This window comes from Odontomachus brunneus, unplaced genomic scaffold (genome assembly GCF_010583005.1).
Source record: "Odontomachus brunneus isolate Ranch 3 - 2012 unplaced genomic scaffold, Obru_v1 Obru_scaffold_010, whole genome shotgun sequence".
In the NCBI taxonomy this organism is placed as follows: Eukaryota; Metazoa; Arthropoda; class Insecta; order Hymenoptera; family Formicidae; genus Odontomachus; species Odontomachus brunneus.
Window position 1 is genome coordinate 3,350,327 of NW_022639460.1, and position 18,679 is coordinate 3,369,005.

An 18,679-nucleotide genomic window follows, 5' to 3' on the forward strand; every position below is an offset into this window, starting at 1 on the left:
AGAGAGAGAGAGAGAGAGAGAGAGAGAGAGAGAGAGAGAGAGAGAGAGAGATTCGTATCGATGAAATATCAATTTGTTTCTCAATTAAAATTCGCGCCTACTTACCGTTGTTCATGCAGCTTTCAAACAAATGTTTCGCCTTTACAGTAGCGTCATCAGCATCCAACTGAGCGACATCGTGCGGTACGGAGTCTTGTAGTAGCTCTCTCAATACGAAATCCAACGATTCGCGCAGCATTTCGAAGGTATCGTAACCGGCTTTATCCTTGGGAATAGGATTACGTTTCGCCCAGTTACCACAAGCGTATTGATAAAAATCCCGACACGGATCCACACTCTTATCCATGTATTTCAGCATTATCCGAGCTACGGCGACAATAATCAAGAGAACGAGAATATTCGAGAGATATAAGAGACTGAGAGTACTAAGTAGAATAAGATGTACTCGGCCCGAGACATACCTCGGGCCTCTCTAATATTCCTGGCATTTCCCTCTTCTCTCCAAAACGTACGAAGATCGGGAACGTCAGAACTGTCGATCGAACTGTCAATCTTGTCGCGTTCGTCGACCGTCGGTAACCACGTCTCGGTGTCGTTGATAAAATAAGAGAATGCACTATCCTCTCGAGTTCTCAGCGATTTCTCTCTCGGCCGTTCGTTGACGCCCATGCCGTCGTACTTGTTGCTGAACGACGACGACGACGTTCTTCTCTTTCTGGAATATCGGACAAGTTCATCGCGATGATCGGAATCTACAACGAATCGAAAAGCGAAGTAGTATCAAACTCACTCGGAATAATAATCTTTGCTTCCACTGCTTTCATAGGTGTCGTCAACTTCTACTTCCGGGTAGTGATTACCTAAAAAATTGTTCATCTTTTCGTCGAGATCCTGTGCATCGTTACCCTCGATCGTATCGCCGTTCTCTACCTGTGCAGCAACGCAAGATATTGCAATAAGAATTATAATTGCGACTGGCAAGATATTCGATCACACCTTTATTTTATCAATGTGATTGACGTTGTTCGAAATCGAAGAGAACTTTCTCATCATATCATTTTTCTTGATCGATTCTTTCCTCGAAGAAACGGAATCTGTTAATTTGCCGTTATTTAAATTTTCATATGCGCGCAACAAAGACATCATCCGATTGTCGAATTTATATAAGACGCGAGATATCGGTCCGTTCCTCGTGCGATTTTCCTGAAAAGATATCGTGTCGTCTTCGGGCCGTTTTCTTGCTATATCGAAGCTCGCTTAACAAAAAAACTGATGAATAAATATCTCTCGAGGACGCGGAGGGAGGAGAAAAGAAGAGCAGAATAATGAAATGTTACAATAACAGAGCGAGATGTGAAAAGGAGGAAAGATGATGTTGTTCAGTTAGCATTGTCTACTTAAACCGCTTTGAATTTGCTTGGAGATGAAGTACCCCGTCAATGTCTCTTTTACGTCGTTTGGGCGATCGAAGCAGCGGATGCGTATCTACAGGCACATAACTTGTTTTCATATCGGGAAGTAGAATTCGATCCTCGTCTTCGACCTCTTCCGCCGCAAGTTCTATGTCGTTGCGACTGGTAGCTGAGATATACAACGCGGGAAATTAATTAATCTTTCATACAGATCGTTATTGGAAGGACTTTTTTGCGTTAACAATATATTAATATGTGTACTAACCCTAGGTTACCACACTAGGTAAATTTTACCCCGTAAAAAATTTGTTTAAGGTAAAACTTTGCGAGTCTGCCATTTTGGGAATTATCAATTTTTTTTTATAAGCAAATCAAGTCTAGCGTTTCGATGGAAAAATAATTTTTTTTTAAATCAGTTGACTCTTGTGAAAGTTGTAGCGAAATATATGACATGGGGTAGTCATTATCCAAGTGCGTCAGACCCGTGATTTTGTGAAAGTGTAGTATCCTAGGGTTAATTGTATAAATAAAAGAAAACTCTCTTTCTCTCTCTGCCATGACGAGATATGAAACTTACGCCAAAAACTGTTAGCCTCTATTTTTCGCTCATTCTGCATATCATTGTAAGCAGCGGAGAAGGCGTCGCGCACCCGTGACTCGGGAACTATCCCTTGTAATCGCGACAATGCGATAAACACTATAGTAATCGGCAGTAGCACGACGGGTATCAGGAGCATTAGCTTAACACGCCGCGTCTCGTTTCCGCCTGTGCACCATCTGCATTATGCAAACAATTCACTCGCTCATAAAAAGCATTCAAACTGAAAAACTTTAAGAAGAGAAATGAGTGGCGCGAATGTGACACACTTGAGTCTACCGGTTTCCTGGTTAATCGCCAATCTGCACGATGGGCACGGTCCATCACCGAACAAATCGTCGTCGTCGTCATCGTCGTCGTCATCGTCGAATCGATTCGAATTATCACCATTCCGCATTTCCTCTGAGAACAATGTCACTAGTAAGAGAAATTAATACAATAAAGTATTATGTGCCAAATATTCGCTATATGCGGCAAACAGCAATCGGATCACTTTGATACGACAAATTCCCACAAATTCCCACAAATTCCCTTTTCGCAACCGATTATGCGTCTTTCAACGGATCGCCGTTGTTACTCTTACTTCGCGATGAAAAAAGAAAAAAAATCTCGAACTTTATTGGGAAAAGGCCGGCGTACTCATCGCACGATAAGCCAGCGCGAACGATCTGTTAAATACGCACAGAGATCGAGAGGATCGGACGGATGATGACACGAGCGAAAGCACGAATGTTAATGGTAGCTCGTCGTGTTGTAGTGCGTCGAGTACGCGCTCTTCTCTCTTTGGGAGCGATTTACATACGTGAATACATAAGATCGGCCGCCTCGACCAACCCAATCGTGAGAGTAACGATCAAGCCGGAGCTTGGCCACGGCTTTGTACGCGCACGCACACGAGAAACACTTTACTCCGCGCTCCTTATGTCAAATTACTCGTCACAATCGACCCTAATAACTTGCAGTTATTCTTCAATAACACGATACGCTGTATTTCACATTCCGTACGCGACCACGTCGTCTTGCTGCGCATTCATCTCCCATCGTACTACTACATCTCATTGATCGTTTTACTTCAGTATATCCGTTTGTCTGATAAACGGCTTAGTTGTACGTATAAGAATGATAAAGATACGTGTAAACATCTATAAACAACGGCGCGTGAAAATATCGATGCACGAGCATATATTGCCCACTCACTCCTGGCGTTATAGTTGCCTTTGATGAGATAATCGCCATGGCTGGCTAACATGTTCCAACGAAATCTATTGAAATCGTTTGTACTCATCTTCTATGGGACGGCCTTCGTTATTGTTAAAGTGACGAAATCGTAGATGTGTCACATGTACGGTGTTAACATCTTGAAAATGACACTGGCCCGTTCAACGTTCTCAAACGACAAACAATTGTTTTTACTATCGAAATTGTCTGGAACAATGTTTAGATATCAATGAAACATTTTAATTTTAACGAATGATGTGTTTCTCTCTTAAAATTATGTCAATCAACTGCGATCTCAATTTGCGTTTACACGCCGATGGGAATGCGTTTCCACCTGCAAACCCGCGCGATTACGCATATATTTTATATATATGTTGTATATTTTTCGACCAAATTAATGTACGAGTAAAAATTGAAAAAGAAATTTTATATAATGTATAGAGCGTAGGTATAACATCGTACATTGGATATCAAAAAAGTGTTCTCTCATTTGCCATTAATTTTAGATCGATTTTTGATCGATTAAACGGATCGATATTTATCTTTTATTGAGACAAACGCGCGAATCGATATTTATCGAAACGAATAATAATAATATAATCGCTCACATAACTGTCGATTGTGGTTCACTCCATAGTGTTCAACGCCAAACATGTCCGATCTATCGATCATGCGCGCAAACAAAAGTGCCACTTTCATCGTGCCGCTATTATGCGGAATGGCGTTGGGACTTTTACTCTGGGGTGCGTTTGGATTTCCCACTCCGGTGCATTATAATACTAAAAGTATTATAGTATAGGTTTGTTTTTCGTTTCTGCACTGCTGAACTGGTGCAATAAGTTAGAGCGAAAAAAAATATACTTGTCTCATTCTAACTTATTGCACCAGTTCAGCAGTGCAGGAACAGAAAATAGACCCAATATGTCACATATTCTGTAGTACTTTTCCGGTTGGAGAATCGGAACGCAGCCCTGAGCAGCGTCTGGAACCAATATTTTTGTGTGGTGTGTGTGTGTGTGTGTGTGTGAGAGGGAGAGGGAGAGAGAGAGAGAGAACTGCCATGATGTGCTCATTTAATTTTGAATTTCGCGTTCTCTTCCCTTCAACTGTAAACACTGCAATGTTGGAACGAGAAAAGAAGATTGCCACTTGAATCGAGTGCAATGCACGTTGCAAAAAGCATTTTAATTCGAAATTTCAATCGTCTTTTAAATGGTTTCTACCGATTGGATTTTATTACATATAACCAAGACTTTACAATTGTTTGCAATTATATACTTGAAGTTATACTTGAAGTTGACACTGTGAAATTATCCTGGCGAATTTCGTCTATGTTTCGTCTACAGTTTTGCCGACCGAGAGTAAAATAAGACGGTCCTGGACACGATATTACCGAACCGCCTAAACATTCCTCTCCAGAGTACAAAACAGCATACTAAAATATGTATTAATCAAACGGATTATTAAGCGAATCTTGATAAGCTCAAGCTCGTCTAATAAATAATTTAACAAAAGCCATTCAACAAAGACAATTCATTCGTTATTCTACTTTATCGAAATGATCCTTATGAATCTGCTTCATGGTAATTTCGCTACCATCATGTCAGACACAAAGCATCTGTATGCAAATGCATATAGATAATATGTATTTATATTATATATAAAATTACTACAAACTACCTGTCCCTTTGTGATTGCTCGTAAAGGTGCGCTAAGCCGGATAAACAGGCTGTCATTTGATGTCTTGTACACGCTGCAAGGGATTAACGGTTTTCTATGCTGAAAGCGAAAGTTACAATGAAACACACCATTGCCGGATCTCAATTCGCACGGTTCTTTATTGATCCAATGAATATCTTGTGTTATCAGGAAATCAGTATACAATGCTGGGTGAGTCGTACCCTCTACCTGTATCACGAGAAAAAAAACGACACGATTAATAAATCTTTTTGTTTTTAATAATATCATTTATTTCTACGTACCACTAAGATGATATTTGTCTCTCGATTTTTTTCAAATACAAAAAAAGGTTTGTATCTACCAGCGATTTTGCATTTTTGTCCTATTGTCAATTTATGAATGCCATTGTGTTTTCCTATCGTCAGTCCACTCTCCAAGTCTATATAGTCACCAGGCTTATCATGTATATACTACCATTACAAGAACATTGTTACTAGAGCTCACTGAAGTCGACGCGCCTAATATATATATATATATATATATATATATATCTTTTACCTCCGAAATAAAATGTTGAAACTCACGTTTTCCCACAAAGCAAATACCCATACTTTCCTTTTTCTGTACTATCCTATGCAAGCCTGCTTCCTTAGCTATTGTCTTTACATGATTTTTCAAGTAATTCCCAAGAGGAAACATACAACATTTTAAAGTTTGTTGCGACACTTGACTCAGGAATAATGTTTGGTCCTTATCTTTATCGTATGCTTGTAACAAGTGTACACCTTTGTGAATAATTATATGTTATGATTGTATTATTGTATTGACACATTCATTTATTGTACAGATTGTAATGTAATATGGAATACTTGCCAATATCTGCTCTATAGTTCTCTAAATATGGTCCAAAACTTGTTTTAGCATAATGACCGGTTGCAATAGCATCAGCTTGAAGCTTATTGCGTGCAAAATGAAAAAATCTATCAAATTTTATGTTTTTGTTGCATAGAACATCTGGATTTGGAGTATACCCAGTCTGATATTTTTCCAGAAGATCGCTGAAATAATTAGAATTGAGTAAAAATTATGAAATATAAACTATTTATTGTATAAATATTATAGAAGGAAAAGAAAAAAAATACCTAAAGACTTCATTCCAGTACTCTTTTACAAAGTCAACTTGTACCAAAGGAATCTTTAGTTTATCACAGACCCACCGAGCGTCTTCATAATCATTTTCAACTGTACACTTTCCTGTTTCGTCTTTAATATCCCAGTTTTTCATAAATGCACCAATAATCTTAAATCCTGATATGAAAACACAAGATACATTTCTAAAAGAAAAAAAAACTACAAGATAAATTTTTTTTATTTCTTTCTTACCTTTATTTTTAAGCAAAAAGGCTGCCACAGCACTATCGACACCACCAGATATCCCCACCACGATATTTCTAATCATCTTGATATTTCATCAAGACACAATGTTCTCTGAATAGTTTATTTTTCTACAACATATTATATAATTATATGTATAATTGGTAAATATGCAGTATAACACTCTCACCTTGGATTTTTTCAAACTTTGTAAATTTGTATATTTTTACACATAAAATTGATTTCTGAAAACGAAAATTGTCGCTTACTTTTCTTATTTTTGTTTTATAATATCGGTAAGTAAGAAAGTGATTTTTAAAAGAAAATTTAATATAAACGAGCGAATTCCTTAATTTTTTTAAATAATTATTAAATTATATTCCCCTATTCCTGTTTCGGTAAATATGAAGTATAATACTCCTACCATTCCTGTTTTTCTTCTTAAACTTAAAAAAGAAAAAATAAATTTTAAAATAAAAATTAATTTTAATTTTTTCATACTTAAAGCAGAGAAAAGCATGTATAAACTATTCTCTGCTTTATAACAGAGTTTATGCTTTTGATTAAAGCAAAGAAAAGCATGATATTAAAATTTATTTTTTCTTTTTTAAGTTTAAGAAGAAATAAGAGTAATTATGAAGAAAAGGGCCAACCTCACCGATTTCGGTAAAATTTGGTAGGGTAATGTATTTTGACGCGTAGAAATCGAGTCTAAAAGCCAAAATCGTCGCTCTACACAGTGAAGCGAGATATTAATTGTTAAAGTTGCACACTATTCAAGGTTAGGAAACTTGTCATATCGACGATGCACTGATATATGAGCATGCGTAGTAACATTTAGTCTGTTCTTTGTAGTTGCAGAGTGTGGGTTTCTAAATAAACAATAAATATAAAAATAAATATAGCCATGTTTAAGGCCCTTGCACAATTCGAGGGAATAGCGAAGTATAAGGTACCTTTAAATAGGTATGAGGTACCTTTAAATAGGAACGTCCGAGCGTCGAGCGTTAAAGCGTTAGCTAATCAACGTATCAGGTCCCAGAAATATACTTGTAGTTCTTGCAGAAAGTGGCACGTTGATTGGCTACCGCTTTAACGCTCGACGTTCGATGCTCCCATGTAAAGGTATTTATAGCTACGTTCCGAAATTCACTGCCAGTACTGAAATTCTATAATACCTAACATAAACTATAAATTTTCTGTACTGACAGTGCATTTCGGAACGTAACCATAGCCATGATGTACTGGGTGCGTTCCGAGTTGCGTATGAAGCGCGTATTTTCTACAGTATACGTGACATAAATTATAGATAAATGCGCGCATATGCATAATGGCTCCTGCACACAGGACGCGGTAATCCTTGCCGCGCGGCGGAAGTTCACGCGACAGCCAATCAATATGCTGCTTTAATAACCTCCTAGCTCTTACGGAAAAACAACATATTGATTGGCTGTCGCAAGTATTACCGTGTCCTGTGTGCAGGAGCCATAAGAATACAAGGGATGCGTTCTTTTATTCGCAACAGATACAACCCGATACATCCGATGTATAATTTAATCGTTCTGTATATCCAGTTGCGCACATGAAGCTGCAGACTGCGTAAATCTTGACCGTTTTTTAATTTAAGTTGCAAGCAGAATCGTGCAACCGCTTGCAACTTTTAGCATCTCAATCCAAGCGGCTGCCGAAAAATTGAAGCCTGAGTTCCGAATGTGCAGGAACCTTAAGTACGAATACGGTTCTTTAGTGTGCAGAAAGTAATACGTTTCTCAGATAACACATAATATTAATGATAAATATTTATTTCGAATTATTTCTTAAAAATATTATATAAATATAATATAAATATTTTATATACATGAAGGAAAAAGTATCAAAATCTTTATTGAAAATATTATTAAAATACAGACTAAATATTTTACACAATATTTATAGTAAACGAAAAATAAATATTTGTAGTAATATTTTGTAAATATACTAAATATTATATTTTATAATATTAATATTATATTTTATAATATTATATTTATAATATATTTTGTAAATATACTAAATATTTTATACAATATTTATAGTAAACGAAAAATAAATATTTGTAGTAATATTTTGTAAATATACCTATTTACAAATGTTATATATGAAAAAAATAAATGTAATTATTTAAAATTATTAAATTAATGAAAAAATAAGAAATTAGAATCTTAGCAATGGTAAGCAAATTTTCAAAATACAATTTAAATTCAATTAAGTAGCGTGTAAAACAATAAAGTGGAAATTTTAAGAAAAATTCAGGAAAAGAGAAAAATGTATATAAATGTACATATTTTAATAAATATTTTTATAATATTTATGAGATAAATATTTTTCATTTATTGAATCTAAAGTCACAAAAATATTTTGTAAATATATTTGTAAATATATTTATGAAACATTTTGGTAAATATACATAAAATATTCAAATAAATCTTATAAATATTTTGTAAATATTTTATAAATATTTTGTGCTATCTGGGTTAATGGATGAAAAGGATAGAGAATAGTAGTAATTGATATAATATGTTCAATAAATGTACAAATATGTGTATTAAATATAGTCGAAATATTACAATCCTAACAAAGAAAGACATAACTGCTATATAACATAGAAGTAACAAGAGTATGTGTTACGTCTATGTTATATAACTAAGTTATATTTTGTGTTTGCTAGTATAATTGTAGTAAAAAATATGGAAAAATTAATTTATTAATGAGTTGTAGATATTGCAAATGTGGAAACTATTGAAGGTTTGTTTGTAATAACAGCATCTGAAATTAACTCTGAGGACTCTTCATCCTCTAATAACTGGTCATGTTCCATATACTAAGGGTGCCGTACCCCGGATCGGATTTCTTACTATAATGAGCGTTCCGTTCTCTAGTTCCGTTCCGTAAAAGTTTCCTCTACCAGTCCCATGTAGCAAAAACGGAACGGATTTCTAGTTATAAAATATATTTCACTCTTCAATTAAATATTTCAGAATATTCATGACAATATTATCGGCAAGATAATTGCATAAATTATGTATATAATTAATTCTGTCGCGTCAAAATAACGAAATATTGACGAATTAATCATATTTATTTGCGACCGACGCACCATTCCGTTCCGTTTTTGCTATATGGGACTGGTAGAGGATACTTTTACGGAACGAAATTAGAGAACGGAACGCTCATTATAGTAAGAAATCCGATCCGGCGTTCCGATCCGTGCTTAATGGGACGGCACCCTAAATCGATTTCAATTAATGACATTTTTTATATTATTTGATATTATTATTAGACTGCCTTTCTCTCTTTCTCTCTCTCTCTCTCTCTCTCTCTCTCTCTTTTTCTCTTTTTTTCTCTCTCACAATTCTTATAAAAGCAATACTGATACTGATTACTGGCAATACATTACTGATTGGGACCCGACGTTGGACATACGACGATCCAATAGCCAATAGGAAAATTTATTTTCTAGGGACAGTACATCACTAGTTAGGAACCTTGAAAAGTGCAATCTTGATGCATCCTTGAAATGCATTTAGCTACATCTGTTGCAAATAAAAGAACGCAATCAAGGTAACCATTCCCGAAGATGCGCAGTGGTTGACCAATCAAAGATTGCCCCCAATTGCCCAGGTTAGGTAAGTATTGTTTCCATATACGGATGGGACCCGATTGACCACGATACGATTGGACACAGATTATAATGATTGGTTCGACCTGGTAATTCATTAGATAATTCTTTTCATCGGTTGGTTGTGTCCAATCGTACCGTGGTCAATCGGGACGCTCCCTCCATATGCTAGAAGTATGTCTTTTGGGCGCAACATTTCATTGGCTGTTACGTATTCGGTCACTATTGGTTGCGTTTAGAGAACCTCTAGTACAGAGAATCGCCAATTAGTCATGTGACCAGCTACTCAGCTACTCTGCGACTGGCTGGCATAACATGTACAGATTTGGATATTGTGACGCCGTTGAAAAACCATATATATATATATATATATATATATATATATATATATATAATATATATATAAATATATATATATATATATATATATATATATATATATATATATATATATATTTTATATATAGCTATGATTGTAATACAGTTACACCGCGTAACGAGACACTAGTGTTATATATATAATTATGTATAATTATATATATAAATTCATATATAATTTTACATAATTACGCATAAATTTATATGTAATTATACATATTGTTATACATAATTGTGTATAATAAATTATATATATAATTTTATATGATTATATATAATTATGTATGGACAAATTTCATACAAAATTTTGCATGAAAAATTTTTCATCGGGGCAAAGAGAGGGAATTGGTGTTAAAATAACTTTTGATATATAAAATTTTCACCTGTATCAATAATAAAATATATTTATGCGAAGTATATTTTATCCTTAAGTTTGTATTCATGTTTCTAAAATCCATATATAGTTCTAACAAACTCAATCGCATTATTTGAAAGCCATTTATTTTTGGATTTTGAATTACATATTTGAAAGTGAGCTTTACTTACATTTGAAGCTCAGTTAGAACAGTATATATAACAGTATAACAGTTATAACAGTTATAATAGTACAGTATCCAGCGAAAAATGATTCGTTGATTGACGTCAAAATGACATCAAATAGACGTTGAAATCGTTAAACCGACGTCAATTTGATATCATATTGACGTCAATCAACGAATCATTTTTCACTAGGTATATAGATGTCACAAAAATGAAGTCTTAAATAGCTCAGTGGAAAGAGCGATTGTCTAGCAAGCGGAAGACCCGAGTTAGATCCCAGCCGAGTCTGATGTTTTTCATCTCATATGACATTAAAAGTGGACATCTACAGATACACACAAGAGCAGCGCATTCCCAGCCAAAGTTTCTCTGATCTTTCTTTCGTGTGAATACAATAAAATTTATTAAATCCGAGGAAATCTTTTTAAATTGAAGTAATTCTATGTGAATACTCTAAAAAGTTCTGAGGAACTCCAATCATGCATGTTAACTTCTTAAATCATTCTTATAGTATTCTTCCACGAATTCCTAAGGAAGTACAATTCAGGAAAAGAGAAAACTTTAGGAACACTTAAAGAATTCATCGTGCTATCTGGGCTATGTTCAGAAATCCTACTCGATGAGTAGAATTACTTTAATAAACCAATCATAATAAATAAATCTTAGTTCCTTTTGCTCTGATTGGCTAATTAAATGTTACTCTACTCACCGAGTAGAGTTTCTGAACGCAGCCCTAGGTCGTTATATCTAGTTATATTATTATTGCTTATTGAGAGGTCATATCCCTCGATATCTTAACGATAAAATTCGATGTTTTATCGACATTTTTAACGATATTTATCATTAAGAAAAATTATAGAATACCATTTTTTGTTACAATGCGTTAAATCTCCGTAACGACACCCTAGGCTAGTGACATTGTCGTTAAGAAGTTAGAGGGTCCCTACTGAAAAATTTCTGTTGAGATAACAATAGAATTCCCAATTCAATTCTCAATTGAATTCTCAATTGAATTTTCAAATGCCGTTTCTGCAAAAATTCGCATGTAAGATCTCAATTGAGATATTTGTATCTGATGGAAATAATTTATTGAAAATATAATGAACTTTTGCTGAAATGCTTTTGAAAAGCATTTACAATTTTGACCCAATTTTATTAAAATTTCATTATAATTTTATTAGTATTTCAATAATATTTCATTAAAAATGTAGAAAAATTCAGTGAAAAATCATTATTAATTAAAATAGATTGAAAAAAATATAATGAAGTATTATTTTGTCTAAATAATAAAAAAAAACTATAATTTCATATTTTGTGTCGTTTTATTTATTCGTAAGACTTGCATGGATTCGATTCCGTGTTACACGGTACCCATTTTTAGATGATTATGCGCTGTTCAATGCCTAACCTCAATGATCGTACGGGAACTGGTGATGGCAATGCGCTGTAACGATATCGTGGTGAATTGTATTTACAATATACTCTTATAACGTTTAAAAATGTAATTACATATTTGTCGGTAAATGTAAGGACGTAACAACAATCACAATGCGATTAATATAGATACAATATTATACAACTAATTAAATTTAAACACAACATGCTCGCAAAAGAGAGAGAAAGAAGGAATATTCTCTCTCTTTTGCAAGCACGTTATATGTTAAAATTTAATTAGTTATACAACATTGTATCAATATTAATCGCATTGTGATTGTTACGTCCTTTGAAATATTTACCGACAAATATGTCATTACATTTTTAAACTCTATGAGAGTATATTGTAAATACAATCCACCACGATATCGTTACAGCACATTGCCATCACCAGTTCCCGTGATTTTTCACTGAATTTTTTTACATTTTTAATGAAATATTATTGAAATATTAGTGAAATTATAATGAAATTTTAATGAAATTGGGTCAAAATTGTGAATGCTTTTCAAAAGCATTTCAGCAAAAGTTCATTATATTTTCAATAAATTATTTCCATCAGATACAAATATCTCAATTAAGATCTTACATGCGAATTTTTGCGGAAACGGCATTTGAAAATTCAATTGAGAATTCAACTGAGAATTGAATTGGGAATGCTATTGTTATCTCAACAGAAATTTTTCAGTAGGGGTGCTTTCCAGCTACGTACACTGTGTTACACAAAACCAGTTCGTTGGTCGCATATTATCTTACAAAATATTTGAGATAATATGTGACCAATAAACCGGTTTTGTGTAACACAGTGTAACGTAGTTGGAAAGCACCTAGAGAATAGGCCTACTGGGTTTATCAACCTTGGGTCATTAGATTTAATGGGGAATTCTCACTGCGTCCGACGTATGATATCCAATAGAAGAACAACTTTCTAACAGAGAATTCAATTTTCTCCATTGGAAAACTATTCTTTTATTGGATATCAGACGTTGTACGTCGGACATCGGACGCATTATGAATTCTCCACAAGTTGATTGGTTAAACATTTTCGTATAGATTTTGTGATTGGCTAGTAGAGTCTTGTGACGTCATTAATCGTACCGATTAACTCAAGTCCAGTCAATATGTTAAAAATCGCTCAATACGCGTGCTGAAGCAGCAGAATGTTGTTTTAAATACAGGTCCGTTTTTGAGTAAAATATTAAGTTGGTTGTGTTGCTTGCACTTTTGATACTTTGGTAATTACACAGTTTACAAATCGTTTTACAGTTTATACATCACAGTTTTACAAATCAAAGACGAGTATTTTAAAGTCAGCGCGCACGATGCTTGTTTTTGTGCTGGATTGCTTACTGGATAAAAATACTGTGTTCTGATTGGTGCATTTATGAAGATAGATGGAAATACACCAATCAAAACAGAGTATTTCCAGCGAGCAATCGAGCACAAAAGCAAGCATTGTGTGTCGCTGGTTTAAGGTCAATTATCGATCATTGTGTTTACATATTTGTTACAATTTCAAGTAACGAATAAAAAAACAGTAATTCTAATCAATAATTAGATTCCAATATCCAAAGATGAGACGTTCAATACGAAATTGACAAATCAGGAAAATAAGAGACTATCAACGACGTGTTGCGCGCGCATTGTGGCTGCTAAATGATTCACACATAGAAAAATTTTCAGCTTTATTTCTTGTAGGAAGTGAAATATAAAAAGCATTGAATAAAGAATACCAGGTAGAAGCATGTTGCGATATATCGTGAGTAATTGATTGTGTTGCATTGGTTCAGTTTAATGACGTGAAGTACGTCATAAGTGACGTTACCGGAAACAGTCTGGCAGTATACTTTAAACATCTTAGAAGTATATATAGCAAAGGAATATTAATTTTAAAAGAATAATAGAAAAATTGCATTTATATTTTGCTCATATTGGTCAGGGAAATAAAATTAGTCACTTATAATGATTTTCTTTTTAATACGTTTACGCACCTTTGTCTATTCGATTAATTGACAATATACGTTATAACATTTACTTCGATTCCATAGTATCGATAATCGCATTTGGTTCACTTTCATTACGTCACATCCTTCGCACTTCTAACAAAGGATTTTCTCTTTATGTTTCTCCCTGGTATTTTTTATTCAATGATAAAAAGCCAGTTTAGGTTTAGGTTAGAAGAGAGTACGTTAGGTTAGCTTGAGTAGGTAGGTAAATAGGTTATGTATGCGTATCGATGGAGTAAAGATAATCGCATGGCGAAATATCCTGCGAGCACAAAAGGCACAAAATGAAATGCCAGATAATCCTTCGAATTTCGCATTGGTTAAATATACGATATATTTACACAAACACTGAAGCGACTCATCTTGCGCTCGATACTCAAGAAAGAGATTCGATCGCTCCGCCATTTCTCCGTTGTGGCGTTCGATGAATCACGACTCGAACGAGTCGTTGCGTCGTGCACATTCGAGTGCTCGCGCATGAATCCCAGCAAATAGGCGAACGAATGCTACCAGCCAATCCACGCGTGGCTCTCTCTGGGTAACGACCAGTCAAGCTCATTGACAGATAGGCGACAAACGACCGCCGCGCGTAGCGTATCTCGTATTACGAATTACGGCATGTGCTACGAGAACTCGCGCCGTTTCTCATGCTCTTGCATCCGGCTAAAATCGCGTTGTGTTCAACGCATTTTCGATGGGCAACGCAAGCTCGACGCGGCAGCGGGCCATTTTGCGCAGTTCCCATGACCCAGATTACGATGGGGGGTTAGCTCGCCTCTCGGAACAGCTGTTGGTCATGAGAAGATGGCGAACGGCGCGGGAGGGGAAGAACGCTTGCGAATACTCGGTAATGTGCGCACGCGCATTCTTGGCGACTTATAATACCGTCAATTCAAGGACTGTATCTACCGCTGGTACTCTAGGTGCCCCGTGCGACAATGTTTCAGTTGGATGAAATTGGACTCATGAGCAGAGCCGCGTGTGCTTACGAGTGCTTGTTCGCACGAGTCTATCTTTCTCTTTGTTTCTCTATAGTTGTCAGGAATCGTTGGTGAACGAAATTCGTCGTCGTGAGACAACACAAACTCGTCACAAATTAGAGCGCAAACTTATAAGTAGTATGAGACGAGCATATCGCAAAATCGTGACTCAAACTGATAGTTCACGATTGTGGAATCGGAGTCCATTGGATGTTTACGAAGTCTCGAAGTGATACGCGTGTCGCGTATACGTACATAGCGTCCTCACGCATCGTGCAGCGAATAGATGATCGCGCGCGCAGCAGGAGTCTCTCCCGGGTCGTGCAGTCCCGTTGCATGGTCGACCGTAGCGCCAGCGAGTCGTGCGCTCGCGCCATCATCAGCGCCACGAACGACATCGTGGGAGGTGGTAGCCGGCGGCGGCGGCGGCGGCGGCGGCGACGGCGGCGGCGGCGGTGACGGCAGCAGCAAGCCGCTGACGCGAGTGGTTGGTAACAGAGACGCTGGTCGCGCAAATACGCTCCTGCGCAGTACCTTCTCCCACTACTGCGTCCCTTCCCGCTACGCGGCCAGTTGGTTCCTTGTTTGCCATACAAAATCCAATAGTTTGCCTTGTACCACTGAAGGAGCACGGGTGTGTGGTTGAGCGACTTTGCGTCACCTCCTGCGGAAAAGTGCGGCGAGTCTATCGTCTGATTGAACACACGTTTCTCAAGCTCGTGCTTGTTTGTAAAAATGCACATTGTCCTGCGCTTGTTTACCCACACGACGAGATTTCGCCGTTGTTGAGAGTGATCTTCCTGGCGCGCGCGCGTGTATATTCGTGGCAGTGAGAACACAGTGAATTCCTACGGGCGACCGGACCAACCGGCCCGTTGAGACTGTCGATTTTTTGGTCGTGAAAAAAAATAACGAACCGAGAAGGAGCAAGAAAGACAGAGCAGCGCGGGAGAGGCAGAAATTTTGTGACGCAGGGTGGAGGAGGAGAAGGAGGAAGAGAAGAAGGAGAAGGAGAATCCGAGTGTGTGAGAAGAAAGAGAGTGAGAAAGGAAGAAAGAGAGCGGAACAAGAAAGAGGGAGTGAGAGCGTGAAAAAGAGGGAGCGCGAACGGCGCGAGCGGAAGAGAAACAGAGAGAGAAGACGTGGGGGGGAGAGTGAGTGAGTGAGTGAGAGAGTGAGAGAGAAAGAGAGAGAGAGGAAGAGAGAAAGCGAGCGAGCCAGGCACTAAAGGTAGAGAAAGAGAGCTTTTGTAGTGTAAGGGTCGATCATATACGCCGTCGTCGAGGCTCGACACGAGGAAAGAGACTGGTGATACGGATAGATCGAGGGGTTGCGAGCAAAAGGTGTCTCCTCTCGCGGCACGGTACGGTACGCTGTGGTGTTGTGCAGTACTGTACAGTGCGGTGCGGTTAGGTGAGGTGAGGTGAGGTGTGCGGTGTGATCGCGGCGACGCGAAGGAAGTGACCGCGCGCGGTGCGGACGAACATTATTCGTCGGGGACCTCGCTCAGGGAATGCGTTATGTATTTACGTGGAATATTGCGTAACATACGAGAGACCGGGTAACGTGTTTGGAAACGCGCGCGCGTTCTACGAATCGTTCCTCGCAAACGATTGTGTACTGCAGGCACAGACATAGACACGGAATCGGGACGGGACGGGACGAGACGATAGAACGCCTGGTGTCCGTGCGGCCTGGCTGTACCGGCGCGAGTTTCGCGCGTGCATACGCAGCAGGAATCCAACCCGGCCGCTACTGCCGCCGACGCGATCGAAAGTTTCGGGAGAGATAGAGGAGACGCCAGTGCACAATTCGCGGCAAGAACCAAGGGACGTATCACGATCTCGACGCCACCACCACTACCACCACCGCCGCCACCACCACCACTTGTTCCCCTCGTCGCGCTTCCGCGACGAGACTACGTGGGACTCGGAGACGCGAAGCTTCTTCTCAGATGGAAATTGGTACGTACGAAGAGAGAACCTGACAGAGAGAAAGGGCCGAGATGTATGCACGCACGGTTGCGGTTACAATGTTTGGACGGACGCGCCTTCCTCCAGCTTCGTCTTGGAGTCACCGCGACTTTTTTCACGCATACGCAAGGTCGCGTCCACAACTCCGGCCGTCTCTCTCTCCCGTAGCTAGCACGAGGTTATAATTTATTTTTGTAACGTATCTCGCGCGATGAGCTTGCGCGTCGCTCTACTTTAACACGATAAATTCGCGTCCGTTTGATTGTGTGTGGATATTGTCGTTTATATCGGCAATTTCTCTGCACCACGCCGTGGAGAATATACGTTTTTGCATATGTTGCACGAATTGGCAAGAATGATCGATACAATTATTGAGTATGAGTTTTTGCGGCGTGGTCTTGTAAGACGTTAGCTAGCAATTTCTTACTGATACTTTGCGTCATTTTCAAACTGCTTAGTATTACTGTCGTAACATTGTGTGTCGCAGGTATAACATTCTTTGCAAAACTTTGTGCAAATTTGCACGTTTCTGTCACGCGACATAACCGTTCTTTTTGGCAGGCGAATTTCGGTGATGCTTAAATATTTAAGTATACACATGGCATATCCAAAGTACATACTTTGAAAATAATAGGTGGCAAGCAGTAAGTGAGCATACCTATTTGTGAATAACAATCCACTCAAAGCGGTTAAATATGTCACAATATGACGGAATCAACAATTCCAATAGATTCTTGCTTATTTCTCACTTATTTGTCACTTTGTGTGCATGTAACTCTTACTATACAACACTTTTCACCACCTTTGACATTTTCATGTCATTGATTTGTCTCGATGTATAATTTCACATCTCATGCCCCTTTTTGAGGATTCCACAATTCTAAAAAACTATGTGTGTACAAAACACAATACAAATGTGTCGTGCCAATAAGATTTGCAGATATAACACTCGTATCCTATGAAACCTAAGAAAATTCACTCATTTATTGTATTTTTATTTTTGGAAGCTTTGTAAGTAAGCTATATGGAAAATTTATTGCTACATGAATTACACTTATCCACACACAATGCACACATAATTCACATCATTAATATAGGGAAAAGTAACCCTCGTACAAGTTTGCAATATATTTTGTTAAAAGCACATGTGCTCTGACAGTTGACAACTATTTTATCGATTATATATTAAGTTGCAGTCAAAGTGCAAGTTGAGATGTATGTGATGTTGCATCTGTTAATCTGTTATATTTGTAGCATATCCAATGTGATTTGCAATGAAACGTGTTCGTGGGCTGGACGACGTAGCATCACCAGCAGCAGCAACGTTAAAGCATTCATCGGTGAGTGCAGCAAGTGGCTTAGGAGGTGGAGGAGCAGGAGGAGGTGGAGGAGGAGCAGGAGGTGGAGGAGGAGCAGGAGGAGGAGGAAGTG

At 37.6% G+C, this 18,679-nt stretch overlaps 3 protein-coding genes across 22 annotated transcripts in view; 1 reads left to right on the forward strand and 2 right to left on the reverse strand.

The window, feature by feature from the left end:
• Positions 1 to 3,356, reverse strand: part of LOC116840569 (neprilysin-4-like) — a 7,724-nt gene extending 4,368 nt beyond the window's left edge. For 3 of the 9 annotated variants that reach the window (XR_004377382.1, XM_032807412.1, XM_032807411.1), the window contains exons 1-8: positions 3,208 to 3,356; positions 2,280 to 2,412; positions 1,990 to 2,189; positions 1,433 to 1,581; positions 997 to 1,203; positions 791 to 930; positions 462 to 715; positions 106 to 366 (exon numbers count right to left, since the gene is read on the reverse strand). Coding sequence is in view for 8 of the 9 variants with exons in the window: in XM_032807412.1 (XP_032663303.1) it covers positions 106 to 366; positions 462 to 715; positions 791 to 930; positions 997 to 1,203; positions 1,433 to 1,581; positions 1,990 to 2,189; positions 2,280 to 2,412; positions 3,208 to 3,295 (1,432 nt within the window). In the remaining variant the exon portion in view is untranslated. Of the gene's footprint in view, positions 1 to 105; positions 367 to 461; positions 716 to 790; positions 931 to 996; positions 1,204 to 1,432; positions 1,582 to 1,989; positions 2,190 to 2,279; positions 2,428 to 2,649; positions 3,185 to 3,207 lie in introns of those variants that run through there. The other 6 variants (XM_032807415.1, XM_032807413.1, XM_032807418.1 and 3 more) reach the window with 6 other exon arrangements.
• Positions 3,291 to 18,679, reverse strand: part of LOC116840572 (mitochondrial tRNA-specific 2-thiouridylase 1) — a 28,976-nt gene continuing 13,587 nt past the window's right edge. The window contains exons 1-10 of one of the 12 annotated variants that reach the window (XM_032807433.1): positions 7,239 to 7,388; positions 6,936 to 7,154; positions 6,473 to 6,527; positions 6,292 to 6,413; positions 6,051 to 6,216; positions 5,782 to 5,966; positions 5,467 to 5,693; positions 5,211 to 5,378; positions 4,909 to 5,136; positions 3,291 to 3,435 (exon numbers count right to left, since the gene is read on the reverse strand). In XM_032807433.1, coding sequence (XP_032663324.1) covers positions 3,361 to 3,435; positions 4,909 to 5,136; positions 5,211 to 5,378; positions 5,467 to 5,693; positions 5,782 to 5,966; positions 6,051 to 6,216; positions 6,292 to 6,367 — 1,125 coding nt within the window. In that variant the 5' untranslated portion in view covers positions 6,368 to 6,413; positions 6,473 to 6,527; positions 6,936 to 7,154; positions 7,239 to 7,388 and the 3' untranslated portion in view covers positions 3,291 to 3,360. The other 11 variants (XM_032807426.1, XM_032807423.1, XM_032807430.1 and 8 more) reach the window with 11 other exon arrangements.
• The window catches only part of LOC116840574 (paired amphipathic helix protein Sin3a-like), a 19,197-nt gene continuing 19,040 nt past the window's right edge, over positions 18,523 to 18,679 (forward strand). The window contains exon 1 of the mRNA XM_032807436.1: positions 18,523 to 18,613. Coding sequence (XP_032663327.1) covers positions 18,523 to 18,613 — 91 coding nt within the window. The remainder of the gene's footprint in view (positions 18,614 to 18,679) is intronic.